This window comes from Nicotiana tabacum, chromosome 2, assembly GCF_000715075.1.
Source record: "Nicotiana tabacum cultivar K326 chromosome 2, ASM71507v2, whole genome shotgun sequence".
NCBI classification, from domain to species: domain Eukaryota; kingdom Viridiplantae; phylum Streptophyta; class Magnoliopsida; order Solanales; family Solanaceae; genus Nicotiana; species Nicotiana tabacum.
This window is the reverse complement of record NC_134081.1, coordinates 128085849-128103733: the sequence shown is the minus strand read 5'-3', so window position 1 is coordinate 128103733 and position 17885 is coordinate 128085849. Positions and strand designations below refer to the sequence as shown.

The window sequence follows — 17885 nt, the reverse complement described above, 5'->3', positions numbered from 1 at the left end:
AAAGCAATATGGGCGCATGTGGTATAATCGCCTTAGTGAATATTTGTTGAAAGAAAGTTACATAAATGATGTTATTTATCCATGTATTTTTATAAAGAAAATGGCATCAGAATTTGTTATACTTGCTGTTTATGTTGATGACATAAATTTTGTTGGAACTCCAGAAGAGCTCCAAAAGGCAATTGAATATCTTAAGAAAGAATTTGAGATGAAAGATCTTGGAAAGACAAAACTTTGTCTTGGTCTGCAAATTCAACATTTAGCATACGTGATATTTATCTATCAATCTGCCTATACATAAAGGGTCTTAAAACCCTTTTACATGGATAAAGCGCACCCATTGAGTACACCAATGATTGTTCGACCACTTGAAGTGAATAAGGACCCGTTCCGACCTCCAGAAGAGGATGAGGAACTCCTTGGTCCCGAAACACCCTATCTGTGCAATTGGTGCACTTATGAATCTTGCTAATGCTACAAGGCCTGACATAGCATTTTCTGTTAATTTACTAGTAAAATATAACTTTTCTCCTACACGAAGACATTGAATGTGATTAAGCATATATTGCGATATTTAAAGGGAACTCTTGATATGAGTTTGTTTTATGCTAATAAAGGTAGTGCAGATCTTGTTGATTATGCAGATGCAAGTTATTTATCTGATCCATATAAAGCTCGATCTCAAATCGGGTACGTGTTTACATGTGGAGATACTATCATATCATGGCGCTCTACAAATCAATCTATTGTTGCTACTTCTTCAAATCATGCTGAGATAATAGCTATTCATGAAGCATGTGGGGAATGCGTATGGTTGAGATCAGTGATTCATTTCATTCGAGAAAAATGTGGCTCGGAATGTGATAAAAGATCCACAATTTTATACGAAGACAATGATGCATGCATAACCCAATGAAAGAGAGGATTTATAAAAGGAGATAGAATGAAGCACATTTCACCAAAATTATTCTACACATGATCTTCAGAAAAATGGTGACATTGGTGCAATAAATCCGTTCAAGTGACAATCCGGCAGATTTGTTCACTAAGTCTTTGCCAACTTCAACTTTTGAGAAGATGGTATACAAGATTGGAATGCGGAGACTCAAATATTTGAAATAAGGTTTTCATCAGGGGGAGTAAAATACGCATTGTACTCTTTTTTCCTTACTAAGGTTTTTTTCTATGGTGTTTTTCTTGTAAGATTTTTAATGAGGCATCTAGAAATGTATATTACTAAATATGTGTACTCTTTTTCCTTTACTAGGTTTTTTCCCACTGGATTTTTTCTAATAAGGTTTTAACGAGGTACATTATCTTTTAATGAACATCCAAGGGGGAATGTTATGAAAATATTATATTGTGGATATCCATTCATTACTCCGCTATAGATAATCTTCCTAAAGAAGATTATCCGTTTAGTACTCTGTTGAAATTTATTTACAAGCAGCTGATGCAGGCAGGTTGCAAGCAACTCAATGAAATGATTTGCAGCAGCTTCTTATTAAACAGGCAGGTTGCAAGCAGCTCATGCAGACAACTTACAAGCAACTGATGCAGACAGGTTGCAAGAAACTTAATGAAATGATTTGTAGCAGTTTCTTATTAATCAGGCAGGTTGCAAGCAGTTCATGCAGACAACTTACAAGCAACTAAAGAAAAGCCTCGCAGCTGCTTCCTTTCTTCTATAAATAGAGGATTTTTCAGTTCATTATGAACATAACTTTGAAAGTTGAATAAAATATCAATCTCCCTCTATACTTGTCTTCAGTTTATTTCTTTTATAGTCTTTATTTTATAACACAACAAATTTTGCAAGGCATTTTCAACTTTATTCTATTACTTCTTTTTGGTAATTTATTCTTTTACTTTACCAGCTTTATTAATATTCATTTTTCAAGAGTGACTGTTAGATAAAGATAAAAAAAAATTGGAGATGGAATGTCTTTGGGAGAGAATACAGAAGGAACTGCGCAATTTAGCTAAAACATAAAATAATCTCTCTATCAAATAATTGATTCACAAATTTATATTAATTCTTCGAAAATTCATTTAAAATAAAACCGATCATCTTATTCCCAAGAGAAATGAAGTCAGGTTATTTTAAGATGATAAGCATGTATCTTTGCTATAGGTTCAACCGAAGATCTAATTTCAACGACTTTCTATTAAAGTATTACGTTTAAAACTTCAAGATCTTACCTTTTTTTCTTTGGATCTAGATTTTAGATCTTTCCCAATGCAATTATAAACAATACTCGTAGTGACAATCATGCCTATGCCTCGACCGTTAATAGCAAGACAGAATCTACACATATGATAGTAAAAACTGATGGTATTTATTTAGATGTAAATTGAATACTGAATGTATTTTGTTTAGACAATATATAGGGCAACTATTATTTAAAGGATACACCTAGTTTTTGTGAAAATCTGTTCTATAAACTTTAAGGGCTCGTTTGGTACGAAGGGTAAGGAATAATTAATCACGAGATTAAATTTAAGAAAATTTATCTTATATTTGGTTGGGAGAAAATTATGGTATAATTAATCTCGAGATTAGTTATCCCGAAATTGTAGTGTTTTTCATCCCTATGAAAATATGAAATAATTAATTCCGAGATAATTAATCATATGATAACTTCTTTTCAACCAAACAACCCCTAAAAAGTATATTTTATTCGTGAGTGTTTGTATCTTGAAAGTCGGATATCGCTTTATTATTTATTCATGAATAGTAATGAAAATCTTTTATGAAGACAACATCTTCCATAGTGCGACTCGAAACAGTTTTTCCTATATGAAATTCTATCTTTATCTTTTATTCATGTTGTTACATCTTATTTATTTATTTATTTATTTATTAAGTATTCTTCTGATTAATACTTTCATCTCTATTATTTTTCAATAAAATTCTGCTCGTACCTGGTGATTACTGAAATGAGAATATATATTAATTAATCGTCATTGATTGAGAGAAGTGTATGTGAAACACATGTTATGTATTTATTGATTTAGTATAAACTCAGCACATGATATTTACGGTAAATAATGTACGCGTGACATATGTTTGTGCATACACTTGTAACACTTAATCATGATTAATTAATCTATATTCTCGTTGCATTAAGTCACTTAACCATGGTATGTCAGTATATTTGATTTAAACACTCCATCCTAGCGAGGTTTTTCCCTTACTTCCGACACATCCAGGAAACAGAGCACATTATAATACTCCAACTTCCATATTAGTTACCTAATAACTTAGCTTGTCATTTAAAAAGTGCAGTTTGAATTGAACGAAATAGAAAGCACATACTTAGCTTCACCGGAAGATTTGTAATTTGCTAAACTCAGAAAAGTGCACCTCTTTGCGACTTGTGCATTGTAAGGAAGGTTGATACACACGTTCATCACTCACCATACATGAGTTAAAAAGAATCATTACTCCTTTAGTGTTAAGGGTATAGTTGGAAACAACTAACAACTTTAACCTTAAAATCCAAAAGTGACAGTTATTATGAGATAATATTTTGAGCTAAAGCGACAATTAAAATGGGAGGGAGGGAGTATCTCGTTCATGTTTCCTCAATATTTTATGTTTTGTCATTCTATCTACACCAGACAAAATAAGTAATAGCTGATAGAGTTTATCATTATTCCCTAAAATACCTAAATGAAAGATCATAGCACTTCCTTTCATCTATCAGCAAAGTAGATCCCCCAATAGGGAAGTTAGATCGGCAAAAATTGTATTTTAACCATCCATACTTTGTCTCTTAGAAGTATTTTAATCTGCGAAATGTTCTCCTATATATGAAATCTTATCTGAAATCTGAATTGCCTCGACAAGGTTCTAGACCTGCGGAGGTTTGTGGCCCGTGAAACACTAAACGATTTTAACTAATCTTTTTGGACATATAAAGAAAATTGTATGTAACGACATACCAATGTTGGTGATTGCAAGGGGTCTATCGTGAAACTTGTTCAAGACAAATTTCATATCGGTATGGGGAGAAAGTTAGGAGCCATATAAAATGAGATCAGAAATTCAACTGTTGAGACACCTTTTGAGTTAAAACCTGATGACAAAACCACGAGTCCCTAAAGATTACAATATATCGACAATATAGTCGCCAAGTAAGAAATTATAGCAATTATACTTGAACTAACGAGCCATGCCATGCACACTCAAATCCCGGTGTTAAATTTTGTAATCGTCGTTCGTTGAGGAAAAATTGGTCAGTTGGGATAAAAAAGATTCATAATCTAATCAGAACAGTCCCTAGATGAGTATATTCTGTATTTGTCACTTTCATTGGATCCTAATTGGGAGTGAAATATTAGTCATAGACAAAGGCCAGGTTTAAACAAAACAAGGTTCCTATTTTGAATTAATTGTGAACAGACGACGCAGAGAAAGTATCACAATGCCTTCAAGAGACTACACCTAAGCAATGACACAAACTCAACTGGTGAACGCTAGAAATCGTACAGACTAACAAAGAAAGATACAGTTGGGATTTTGGATCAGCAAACTGTTCTAAGTGGCATAGATATTCAAAGTTTTGAAACCAAAACCGCCCATTGGAATTTAGGCCAAGGCAATTGATCTCCATCACTCACAGCCCCTGGTTTCTTCAAACCAACGAATTGCAGTTTAAGGAAATACCAACTACCGTACGTAAAGTTTCCAACATTACTTAAAAAAATGTAAACAAGTCCTAGTTGACCAGTAGAATACAGAGAAGAAAAAGAAAGGAATTTAGTGGCATGGAAGCATCCTATCAGGAAATATTTTTTTACCTAGAAACTCAAGTAAATAAAGCTTTATTTGTAAGACAAAATCGGCTGTAGATTGTCAAAACATAAAATAACAGCATAATCACATGGTTTTGATATGAAGTGAATTTGGACACATACTATTCCTTGCTCATCCCAATGCACCCAATAATTTCTCCTTCCAATGAGGTTACAACTGTTATTCAAATCTAATTGCTTGTTTTAACCAACCCCACCGGGTAAAAATATTTTACTCCTATGGCTATATATAGTCCGCCAAGTACCTTCTTTCCTTCATACTTAGAACAAGAATATGGAGATTCCGGTGATCGACTTTAGTAAGCTTGAAGGTGAGGATAGAAGTGCAACCATGGCACTTCTCCATCGCGCTTGTGAGAAATGGGGCTTCTTTATGGTAATGAATGTTGTACTTCTGCTTTTCTGACGTAGCACTTTTAAGATATTGATACTAACAGAAATGTTCAATTTATGCAGATAGAGAACCATGGAATTGACACTAACCTGATGGACAATGTGAAGCAGCTCGTGATTCAGCACTATGAAGCCAATATGAAGCAACGGTTCTATGAATCAGAGCTACCTATGAGCTTAGAGAAGAAAGAAAGCATCAGCAACACAGACTGGGAAAGCACCTTCTTTCTTTGGCATCGTCCAAGTTCTAACATCTATGAGATTGAAGGTCTTTCAAAGGATCTTTGGTAAGTAAACAACACCAGAGCGTAAAGCTTCAACACTTCAACAAATGAGCACACACACAACTTATATGTCATGCACTTAGAATAAGTCACTGACAATCTATCCGTGAAACAAGTCTTCTCTTAACATTATTGAATGTTACATCTGAACTATGAACATGTATATGTGCAGCAAAGCAGTAGATGGATACATTGATCAGTTGATCAAACTTGCAGAAAATCTTTCAGAACTTATGTGTGAGAATCTTGGCCTAGAAAAGAGTTACATTAAGGAAGCATTTTCAGGAAGCCAGGGTCCTTCTGTTGGAACAAAAGTGGCAATATATCCTCAATGTCCACGCCCTGAATTAGTCAGGGGATTGCGTGAGCACACAGATGCTGGTGGTATCATTCTCTTACTCCAAGACGAAAAAGTTCCTGGTCTGGAATTCTTCAAAGATGGACATTGGGTGAAAATTCCACCTTCCAAGAACAACAGAATTTTTGTAAACACTGGTGATCAAATCGAAATTTTAAGCAATGGGATGTACAAGAGCATTCAACACCGAGTGATGGCTGAAAAGGATGGGAACAGACTTTCCATTGCCACCTTTTACAACCCTGCAGGTGAGGCCATCATTTCTCCAGCATCAAAGCTCTTGTATCCCTGTCATCTCCGCTTTCAGGATTATTTGAATCTTTATTCCAAAACCAAGTTTGCGGAAAAAGGCCCCAGGTTTGAGTCCGCAAAAACATTGGCGAACGGGCACTGAAGTCTTCACATTGAAAAAAATAAGTTTATGCTATTGTTACTTATCATTTGAGTGCCCTCTTTTTCGTTTTTTCCTCTCTCTGTTTGGGCCTTCTTTGTGGTTATAGTTCAAGAGAAGCTAATGTATATAAGCTTCCTTTATCATGTAGATCTCGTTAAAAGTTTAAGGTCAAAGTTAGAATTGCTTTGAAAGGTCGTTATTTATAGAACAATGACCTTGCAGAAGAGCAAAAATAAGATGATAATATTTTGGTTGTATCAATGAAAGAAAAACAACTCCAGAGAGCATAACAATCTTTTACCTGTTGCCTTCTCTTAATTTTATCATCTAGCAAGAGATACAGCACCATATGCAGACTCACAGACAAATTCCTCCTGAAGACCCTTTGTCAACTCGGAATATTTTAAATTATTTATGTTAGTGTGAATCTGAGAAAAACCTTACACCTTCCTGAAAAAGATTTAAAGAACACAAAACTGGGGATGGGGAGAGAGAGAAAGAGTTTATAAGACTCTCTTTCACATGTCCTCCGTCCAACCGTTATGTTTGTCCACCTAATTGTTAGACATCCATCCTCAGTTTTATCAACCCACACAGGCCCAAGACAAGGAAGAACATCTCTCTTGTATTGCATGACATAAGGGTATTAATATCATTATAACTACAACCGGAAGAAACAACAATGTGATTCAGTAAAAAACTATTAAGAAATACCATCTGTATAAACAACCAGGTTAATTCCTATCAAACCTGTTGTAAAATTGTCATAGTAGCTACTTAAAGAAACTAAGTCCAAAAAATGGTCCAAGTTAAAGAACAATGATGTATTTACACAGCTCTTTGTTTAACAGGGTATAGAGACACTTACAAACTAGACAATTTTGACAACACAGATTTTGTCACCAGAGTATTAGTACGCTGAGTGGCTTCTGAGAGCAAAGATTTTTGAGACTTCGACAGAGGAGCACATTTGGTGACAAAACATAATAAAAAGTTTCCAAATTTCAAAGACTTTGAAAACCTGTCAGCAGATTCCCAAGCACACTGAACGAGTCTATCAACGGAGTCCTGAGTCAAATGAATGTTATGATTTAGGATATTTTGCATCAAATTAAATAATGACTCTGTCCATACCAATTTACTTCCAATTAAGCATTGATGACAGGGAAGGCAGATGGATTTCTTCAGATTGTCCTGGTCGCAGAGAAGTTTCCGGCAGAAGGCAGAAATATGGCCTGGGTGCAAAGATTCTTTAACTATCTTTGTTATTACATCACAAATAGGGCTATTTATGCCTTCCATTCTAAGAATCAGCGGCAATAGCAGCGCATACTCTGCAGCTCTCTGATGAACTTTACTGTACTCTATTGCTGCCGTTAGTGACGTACGAGAAGCTGGTTCTTTCAAAAGCAACAACTTGGGAAGAATGACAGCGCAAAGAACGTGACTGGGCCAACCAAGTTCATCTTCATTCCCATAGAGAAGATTGGACATTAACACTGCAGCTGTCTCATCATCAGCTCTCCAAGGTTCAATTATACTCAAAACAGCCAAAGACTTTCCCCCTCCTGTACAAAGCTGCCGAATTTCCCCTGCCAACTCCACAGCCTTAGCAGTAGACTGAAGAGACAACAACCGGTCTTTCAAGCGCCCAGCCATTTCTTCAACTTGAGGGTTCAAGTAGTCATCTACTTCCTCACTTACTTCATCAACCTCCTCCATTACGTCATCCATCAGTTGTCGTTTACCCTCTTCGAATTCACTCAAAGGATCATCATTTTCTCCACAACTACTAAACTGCATCGCCAAGTTGAATTGTTTCTGTGATATAGGCAGCCATGGAAGCATCAAATCACTGTCATTGGCAGCATCCTTAAGCCAATTGGGTAATGAACTAAATTCATCATCCACTTGTTCTTCTTCAGAATCCAAGTTCAAGCTAGTTACCCATTCATGGTTTGACCTAGACACTACGTCAAGCAGTTGATGTGCAGCCCGCTTTACCCAAAAATCAAGCTCTTTACCTTCTTTCAACATAGTTTCCGCAAGCTGACACAAGTCTCTTTCACAAAATCTCCGGCTATCATAAAGTAGAAATGATAAAATACGAGTTTGAACTGCATTTGGTAGAGTCTGTATCCACATAACCCTGCCAACACAAACACCAATTCATCTTTGTTCAATTTACATTAAATTAAACTGTTAAACAAGTAAACTTCAATTTTAAGCTCCAAAGGTAAAATCGAGTACAAAATTACCGTTTTGTGAGAGATGGGGAAGAGGAACCGGTGATGGTGATATCGGTAGGTTTGGTGAGGAGTGAAAGGAAGGAGGTTGTTGAAATGGTAGTGGGGCCAGATTGGTTGAAATATTGTTGTAACCATAGAGATGCTTCGGTTTCAGGACAAGGGGAGTTCAAGAATATCTGAAACAATGGTACCCAACATTCCATTTGCTGAAAAAAAAAGTCGGAGGGAGCCGCGCACACTGGAGATTCTGGCGAAAAAAGGGGCTATTTTTGGGTGTGAATATTCTTGATAACGTAAATACCCCCTCAGCTTCTAAACCCAACTCGTAACTCCATCATACAGGTATTAAAAGAGCTCATACAAAATGCGGGAATAAGTTTTAAACTTGCTGGAATTCCAGTTTTAAGTCTATAGATTGATCATACTTCTATTATAATTAAAACACAAATGTATGTGAGGATTATGTATCTACAAATATTGATATATATATAGTTGAGGTTTTTTTGTTTTTAAGATGAAATAGTCTTAAAATGAGGGTGAATGGGAAATTGAGGGAAAATAAATTTTTTGAGTAAAATTTTAAGTTTCCCCCTCTTGACAATGAGACATTGTCCCATATTGTAAGAGGAAAAGATTTTTGGTGGGTATATATATAATTGCTCTTCTTGTAGCTCTTAAAGAGTTAAGAAGAAAGCAAGCATCGCGCCGTCGTCGTCGTCGTCGCTCGGCTTCGGATCGATTGATTGATTAATTTTTTGGACCAAATTTATTTGTTAATAGTAAATATTAACGTAAGATTATCCGCATTTGTAACAGATATTTTTCAATCCGTGTATTGACCACAAGGCAGCCGCCTAATGCTCTTCCCACCATGAATGTGCTTGCTCCACAAACAAGCTAATGCTTGATCCACCATGGAGGGTGGACGATTGTTCTTCTTCAACACTGGTTGCTGTTGAAGAAAGACACACACAATACACAATACACAAGACTGAAATCGCTCAACTGATTTGGCTATACATTGCACTCCTTCCTCTCAGCATTTCCATACGATTTTCTGAGTTTCTACTCCTTCGTTCTGCATTGTTTTAACTTCAAATAAAGCAACTATAAGTGTGATTTGCTACCGAACTTTGTGTTCGCTGAAACACTGGGGTTTGAAGTACCGCTACACCAGTATGTGATTCGTTCTATCTTGGGAGGAAATAATCCATTACCTTGGGTACTAGGAGGGATTAAATTCCTTAAGGAAACACTATGAATTCAGTGGGCTCGAATTAATTACTGTTTCATTACGATAACTTATATTTTGCAGAATTATTATTTACAAATATAGCAATATTGGCGAAACTAACATTCTTAAGGAATTTAATATTTATTTCTATATTTGTGTTATTCTTATTATTCTGCAAACTAAAACCTTTGTGGTTTTGTGTACTCCCGTTTTGGAGAGTAAAGCCTTCGTGGCGGTTTGTTGGAGATTAAAATCTACGTGATTTTTACTTCAGTTTGAAAACGTGTATTAAACGTTTCTTTGTGTCATTCTTTTACAGAAAAAATGACGACTGAAAGCGAAAATCAAGCTATTCCGATGGTGACTGCCAACGCATCGACAAGCCGAACACCGGCGTTGGCACCGGCAGAAAAATTCAGAAAATTTTTCGGGATTGATTTCAAGCGCTGGCAGCAGAAGATGTTCTTCTACTTAACTACATTATGTCTACAGAAGTTCATCAAGGAAGATGTTCCTGATCTGCCAGATAAATATTGTAAAATGGTTTTAAGATAAATGAATGTGATAAATGTGTGTACATTAAAAATGTTCCAAATCACATAGTCATTATTTGCCTATATGTGGATGATATGCTGATAATGAGTAATGACATTGCCAACATAAATGCTACTAAGCGTATGCTCAATAGCAAGTTTGATATGAAAGACTTGGGAGTTGCTGATTTAATTCTGAGAATTAAGATCCATAAGACTTCTCAAGGTCTGGCATTGTCACAATCTCATTATATTAAGATAGTACTTGAAAAATTCAAGCACTTGGGCTTTAAAGTTGCAAAGACTCCAATTGACGTGAATCTTGCATTAACAAAGAATAAAGGCCGAATCATATCACAATTGGATTATGCTCGTGTGTTGGGATGCTTAATGTATATCATGAATTGTACACGACCAGATATAGCTTGTGCTATAAGTAAACTGAGTCGATATACGAGCAATCCAGGCCAATCTCATTGGATGGCAATGAAACGAGTTTTGGGATATTTAGAACATACCCAAAACTTTAACTTGCAGTACAGTAAATTCCCTGCGGTGATTGAGGGATACTGTGATGCAAATTGGATCACCGGTTCAACTGATTCTAAGTCCACGAGTGGATATGTATTCACTATTGGTGGAGGAGCGGTATCTTGGAAGTCGTCCAAACAAACATGTATTGCCCGCTCTACAATGGAGGCTGAATTCATAGCCTTAGATAAAGCCGGTGAAGAAGCTGAATGGCTCCGGAATTTCTTGGAAAACATTCCATTTTGGCCCAAACCGTTGGCACCAATATGCATACATTGTGATAGTCAAGCGGCAATTGGAAGGGCTGGGAGCGTTATGTATAACGGTAAATCTCGTCATATACGACGAAGACATAAAACTGTTAGGCAATTACTCTCTAGAGGAATTATCACGATTGACTATGTAAAGTCAAGTGATAATATGTCGGATCCACTTACAAAAGGCCTAACTAGAGAGGTAGTTGAGAAATCATCAAGGGGGATGGGGCTATGGCCGAGAACAAGTCATTGTGGCGGTAACTCTACCTAGAAGACTGGAGATCCCAAGATCTAGGTTCAAGGAGATCAAACAAAGTCATTAATGACGGTTCAACATTGTCAAATAAAATTTTAGTCCGTTCTCGTGATGAGACAATGTTCAGTACCAAGGATAAAACATTAAGGCTTTTTAATAATTTCTAAATTTGATACGGGGTATATCAAAATGTGTATCTACAGGATGACACGTTTAGGAATCACCTATGTAAGTGTGAAGTGTTAGCCGCTTCAAGGAGAACTTTGTAAGGCCAGTTCTCTACGCACTTATGAAATCAGGCGGTGTTCATGGCTGAAACGAACACAACAATGAGAACCAAAGACGGTTATGGGTTGATTGTGTGACTTATGGTTGTCTAGGTATACACCAAAGATCGACGGTTCAAATATATCAAATCTACCGATTGACCGAGTATATCCGACATAAGTTTACTACGAAAAGTTCAAAGGGAAACCTACTTATCCATATGCGATTAATACTTGCTTGTAAATCACACAGTTTTTTCATGCATACTTCTGTGATATAGCCATTCCCCATTCATGTGGGGGATTGTTGAGGTTTTTTTGTTTTTAAGACGAAATAGTCTTAAAATGAGGGTGAATGGTAAATGGAGGGAAAATAAAATTTTTGAGTAAAATTTTAAGTTTCCCCCTCTTGACAATGAGACATTGTCCCATATTGGAAGAGGTAAAGATTTTTGGTGGGTATATATATAATTGCTCTTCTTGTAGCTCTTAAAGAGTTAAGAAGAAAGCAAGCCTCGCGCCGTCGTCGTCGTCGCTCGCTCGGCTCGGCATCGGCTTCGGCTTCGGCTTCGGATTCGGATTCGAATTCGGATTCAGATTTGGTCAGATGATCGATTGATTGATTAATTTTTTGGACCAAATTTAATAGTTAATAGTAAATATTAACGTAAGATTATCCGCATTTGTAACGGATATTTTCCAATCCGTGTATTGACCACAAGGCAGCCGTCTAATGCTCTTCCCACCATGAATGTGCTTGCTCCACAAACAAGCTAATGTTTGATCCACCATGGAGGGTGGACGATTGTTCTTCTTCAACACTGGTTGCTGTTGAAGAAAGACACACACAATACACAATACACAAGACTGAAATCGCTCAACTGATTTGGCTATACATTGCACTCCTTCCTCTCAGCATTTCCATACGATTTTCTGAGTTTCTACTCCTTCATTCTGCATTGTTTTAACTTCAAACAAAGCAACTGTAAGTGTGATTTGCTACCGAACTTTGTGTTCGCTGAAACATTGGGGTTTGAAGTACCGCTACACCAGTGTGTGATTCGTTCTATCCTGGGAGGAAATAATCCATTACCTTGGGTACTAGGAGGGGATTAAATTCCTTAAGGAAACACTGTGAATTCAGTGGGCTCGAATTAGTTACTGTTTCATTACGATAACTTATATTTTGCAGAATTATTATTTACAAATACAGCAATATTGGCGGGACTAACAATCTTAAGGAATTTAATATTTATTTCTGTATTTGTGTTATTCTTATTATTCTGCAAACTAAAACCTTTGTGGTTTTGTGTACTCCCGTTTTGGAGAGTAAAGCCTTCGTGGCGGTTTGTTGGAGATTAAAATCTACGTGATTTTTACTCGAGTTTGAAAATGTGTATTAAACGTTTCTTTGTGTCATTCTTTTACAGAAAAAATGACGACTGAAAGCAAAAACCAAGCTATTCCGATGGTGACTGCCAACGCATCGACAAGCCAAACACCGGCGTTGGCACCGGCAGAAAAACCCGGAAAAATTTTCGGGATTGATTTCAAGCGCTGGCAGCAGAAGATGTTCTTCTACTTAACTACGTTATGTCTACAGAAGTTCATCAAGGAAGATGTTCCTGATCTGCCAGATAAATGTTGTAAAATGGTCTTAAGATAAATGAATGTGATAAATGTGTGTACATTAAAAATGTTCCAAATCACATAGTCATTGTTTGCCTATATGTGGATGATATGTTGATAATGAGTAATGACATTGCCAACATAAATGCTACTAAGCGTATGCTCAATAGCAAGTTTGATATGAAAGACTTGGGAGTTGCTGATTTAATTCTGAGAATTAAGATCCATAAGACTTCTCAAGGTCTGGCATTGTCACAATCTCATTATATTAAGACAGTACTTGAAAAATTCAAGCACTTGGGCTTTAAAGTTGCAAAGACTCCAATTGACGTGAATCTTGCATTAGCAAAGAATAAAGGCCAAAGCATATCACAATTGGATTATGCTCGTGTGTTGGGATGCTTAATGTATATCATGAATTGTACACGACCAGATATAGCTTGTGCTATAAGTAAACTGAGTCGATATACGAGCAATCCAGGCCAATCTCATTGGATGGCAATGAAATGAGTTTTGGGATATTTAGAATATACCCAGAACTTTGACTTGCAGTACAGTAAATTCCCTGCGGTGATTGAGGGATACTGTGATGCAAATTGGATTACCGGTTCAACTGATTCTAAGTCCACGAGTGGATATGTATTCACTATTGGTGGAGGAGCGGTATCTTGGAAGTCGTCCAAACAAACATGTATTGCCCGCTCTACAATGGAGGCTGAATTCATAGCCTTAGATAAAGCCGGTGAAGAAGCTGAATGGCTCCGAAATTTCTTGGAAGACATTCCATTTTGGCCCAAACCGTTGGCACCAATATGCATACATTGTGATAGTCAAGCGGCAATTGGAAGGGCTGGGAGCGTTATGTATAACGGTAAATCTCGTCATATACGACGAAGACATAAAACCGTTAGGCAATTACTCTCTAGAGGAATTATCACGATTGACTATGTAAAGTCAAGTGATAATGTGTCGGAGCCACTTACAAAAGGCCTAACTAGAGAGGTAGTTGAGAAATCATCAAGGGGAATGGGGCTATGGCCGAGAACAAGTCATTGTGGCGGTAACTCTACCTAGAAGACTGGAGATCTCAAGATCTAGGTTCAAGGAGATCAAACAAAGTCATTAATGACGGTTCAACATTGTCAAATAAAATTTTAGTCCGTTCTCGTGATGAGACAATGTTCAGTACCAAGGATAAATCATTAAGGCTTTTTAATGATTTCTAAATTTGATACGGGGTATATCAAAAAGTGTATCTACAGGATGACACGTTTAGGAATCACCTATGTAAGTGTGAAGTGTTAGCCGCTTCAAGGAGAACTTTGTAAGGCCAGTTCTCTACGCACTTATGAAATCAGGCGGTGTTCATGGCTGAAACGAACACAACAATGAGAACCAAAGACGGTTATGGGTTGATTGTGTGACTTATGGTAGTCTAGGTATACACCAAAGATCGACGGTTCAAAGATATCAAATCTACCGATTGACCGAGTATATCCGACATAAGTTTACTACGGAAAGTTCAAAGAGAAACCTACTTATCCAGATGCGATTAATCCTTGCTTGTAAATCACACAGTTTTTTCATGCATACTTCCGTGATATAGCCATTCCCCATTCATGCGGGGGATTGTTGAGGTTTTTTTGTTTTTAAGATGAAATAGTCTTAAAATGAGGGTAAATGGGTAATGGAGGGAAAATAAAAATTTTGAGTAAAATTTTAAGTTTTTCCCTCTTGACAATGAGACATTGTCCCATTTTGGAAGAGAAAAAGATTTTTGGTGGGTATATATATAATTGATCTTCTTGTAGCTCTTAAAGAGGTAAGAAGAAAGCAAGCCTCGCGCCGTCGTCGTCGCTCGCTCGCTCGGCTCGGCTTCGGCTACGGCTACGGCTTCGGCTTCTTATTCGGATTCGGATTCGGTCAAATGATCGATTGATTGATTAATTTTTTGGACCAAATTTATTTGTTAATAGTAAATATTAACGTAAGATTATCCGCATTTGTAACGGATATTTTCCAATCCGTGTATTGACCACAAGGCAGCCGCTTAATGCTCTTCTCACCATGAATGTGCTTGCTCCACAAACAAGCTAATGTTTGATCCACCATGGAGGGTGGACGATTGTTCTTCTTCAACACTGGCTGCTGTTGAAGAAAGACACACACAATACATAATACACAAGACTGAAATCGCTCAACTGATTTGGCTATACATTGCACTCCTTCCTCTCAGCATTTCCATACGATTTTCTGAGTTTCTACTCTTTCGTTCTGCATTGTTTTAACTTCAAACAAAGCAACTGTAAGTGTGATTTGCTACCGAACTTTGTGTTCGCTGAAACACTGGGGTTTGAAGTACCGCTACACCAGTGTGTGATTCGTTCTATCCTGGGAGGAAATAATCCATTACCTTGGGTACTAGGAGGGGATTAAATTCCTTAAGGAAACACTGTGAATTCAGTGGGCTGGAATTAATTACTGTTTCATTACGATAACTTATATTTTGAAGAATTATTATTTATAAATACAGCAATATTGGCGGGACTAACAATCTTAAGGAATTTAATATTTATTTCTGTATTTGTGTTATTCTTATTATTCTGCAAACAAAAACCTTTGTGGTTTTGTGTACTCCCGTATTGGAGAGTAAAGCCTTCGTGGCGGTTTGTTGGAGATTAAAATCTACGTGATTTTTACTCCAGTTTGAAAACGTGTATTAAACGTTTCTTTGTGTCATTCTTTTACAGAAAAAATGACGACTGAAAGCGAAAACCAAGCTATTCCGATGGTGACTGCCAATGCATCGACAAGCCAAACACCGGCGTTGGCACCGACACAAAAACCCGAAAAATTTTCCGGGATTGATTTCAAGCTCTGGAAGCAGAAGATGTTCTTCTACTTAACTACGTTATGTCTACAGAAGTTCATCAAGGAAGATGTTCCTGATCTGCCATATAAATGTTGTAAAATGGTTTTAAGATAAATGAATGTGATAAATGTGTGTACATTAAAAATATTCCAAATCACATAGTCATTGTTTGCCTATATGTGGATGATATGCTGATAATGAGTAATGACATTGCCAACATAAATGCTACTAAGCGTATGCTCAATAGCAAGTTTGATATGAAAGACTTGGGAGTTGCTGATTTAATTCTGGGAATTAAGATCCATAAGACTCCTCAAGGTCTGGCATTGTCACAATCTCATTATATTAAGACAGTACTTGAAAAATTCAAGCACTTGGGCTTTAAAGTTGCAAAGACTCCAATTGACGTGAATCTTGCATTAGCAAAGAATAAAGGCCAAAGCATATCACAATTGGATTATGCTCGTGTGTTGGGATGCTTAATGTATATCATGAATTGTACACGACCAGATATAGCTTGTGCTATAAGTAAACTGAGTCGATATACGAGCAATCCAGGCCAATCTCATTGGATGGCAATGAAACGAGTTTTGGGATATTTAGAACATACCCAGAACTTTGACTTGCACTACAGTAAATTCCCTGCGGTGATTGAGGGATACTGTGATGCAAATTGGATCACCGGTTCAACTGATTTTAAGTCCACGAGTGGATATGTATTCACTATTGGTGGAGGAGCGGTATCTTGGAAGTCGTCCAAACAAACATGTATTGCCCACTCTACAATGGAGGCTGAATTCATAGCCTTAGATAAAGCCGGTGAAGAAGCTGAATGACTCCAGAATTTCTTGGAAGACATTCCATTTTGGCCCAAACCGTTGGCACCAATATGCATACATTGTGATAGTCAAGCGACAATTGGAAGGGCTGGGAGCGTTATGTATAACGGTAAATCTCGTCATATACGACGAAGACATAAAACCGTTAGGCAATTACTCTCTAGAGGAATTATCACGATTGACTATGTAAAGTCAAGTGATAATATGTCGGATCCACTTACAAAAGGCCTAACTAGAGAGGTAGTTGAGAAATCATCAAGGGGAATGGGGCTATGGCCGAGAACAAGTCATTGTGGCGGAAACTCTACCTAGAAGACTGGAGATCCCAAGATCTAGGTTCAAGGAGATCAAACAAAGTCATTAATGACAGTTCAACATTGTCAAATAAAATTTTAGTCCGTTCTCGTGATGAGACAATGTTCAGTACCAAGGATAAAGCATTAAGGCTTTTTAATAATTTCTAAATTTGATACGGGGTATATCAAAAAGTGTATCTATAGGATGACACGTTTAGGAATCACCTATGTAAGTGTGAAGTGTTAGCCGCTTCAAGGAGAACTTTGTAAGGCCAGTTCTCTACGCACTTATGAAATCAGGCGGTGTTCATGGCTGAAACGAACACAACAATGAGAACCAAAGACGGTTATGGGTTGATTGTGTGACTTATGGTAGTCTAGGTATACACCAAAGATCGACGGTTCAAAGATATCAAATCTACTGATTGACCGAGTATATCCGACATAAGTTTACTACGGAAAGTTTAAAGAGAAACCTACTTATCCAGATGCGATTAATCCTTGCTTGTAAATCACACAGTTTTTTCATGCATACTTTCGTGATATAGCCATTCCCCATTCATGTGGGGGATTGTTGAGGTTTTTTTGTTTTTAAGATGAAATAGTCTTAAAATGAGGGTGAATGGGAAATGGAGGGAAAATAAAATTTTTTAGTAAAATTTTAAGTTTTTCC

The 17885-nt window shown here is 37.0% G+C and overlaps 2 protein-coding genes across 2 annotated transcripts; one reads left to right on the top strand and one right to left on the bottom strand.

Annotated features, from left to right (window-relative positions):
• Positions 1–5036: 5036 nt before the first annotated feature.
• LOC107765010 (1-aminocyclopropane-1-carboxylate oxidase 1-like) lies at positions 5037–6550 on the top strand. The gene is made up of 3 exons (XM_016583580.2): positions 5037–5197; positions 5278–5501; positions 5671–6550. Exons 1-3 carry the CDS (start codon positions 5096–5098, stop codon positions 6248–6250), a joined length of 906 nt encoding a protein of 301 aa, XP_016439066.1. The 5' UTR covers positions 5037–5095; the 3' UTR covers positions 6251–6550.
• Positions 6551–6938: 388 nt separating this feature from the next.
• On the bottom strand, positions 6939–8848 carry LOC107765009 (uncharacterized). The gene is made up of 2 exons (XM_016583579.2): positions 8509–8848; positions 6939–8399 (listed from the first exon to the last, which is right to left on the bottom strand). Exons 1-2 carry the CDS (start codon positions 8700–8702, stop codon positions 7115–7117), a joined length of 1479 nt encoding a protein of 492 aa, XP_016439065.1. The 5' UTR covers positions 8703–8848; the 3' UTR covers positions 6939–7114.
• Positions 8849–17885: the final 9037 nt, after the last annotated feature.

What these genes read in the sequence shown, in the direction of transcription:
- LOC107765010 (XM_016583580.2), top strand. Translation starts at nt 5,096, where the DNA reads ATGGAGATTCCGGTGATCGACTTTAGTAAGCTTGAAGGTGAGGATAGA. An exon ending in AGAAATGGGGCTTCTTTATG is followed by an intron (nt 5,198 to 5,277) that starts GTAATGAATGTT and finishes CAATTTATGCAG; the next exon opens with ATAGAGAACCATGGAATTGA. An exon ending in GGTCTTTCAAAGGATCTTTG is followed by an intron (nt 5,502 to 5,670) that starts GTAAGTAAACAA and finishes GTATATGTGCAG; the next exon opens with CAAAGCAGTAGATGGATACA.
- LOC107765009 (XM_016583579.2), bottom strand. Translation starts at nt 8,702, where the DNA reads ATGGAATGTTGGGTACCATTGTTTCAGATATTCTTGAACTCCCCTTGT. An exon ending in TCCCCATCTCTCACAAAACG is followed by an intron (nt 8,400 to 8,508) that starts GTAATTTTGTAC and finishes TTGTGTTGGCAG; the next exon opens with GGTTATGTGGATACAGACTC.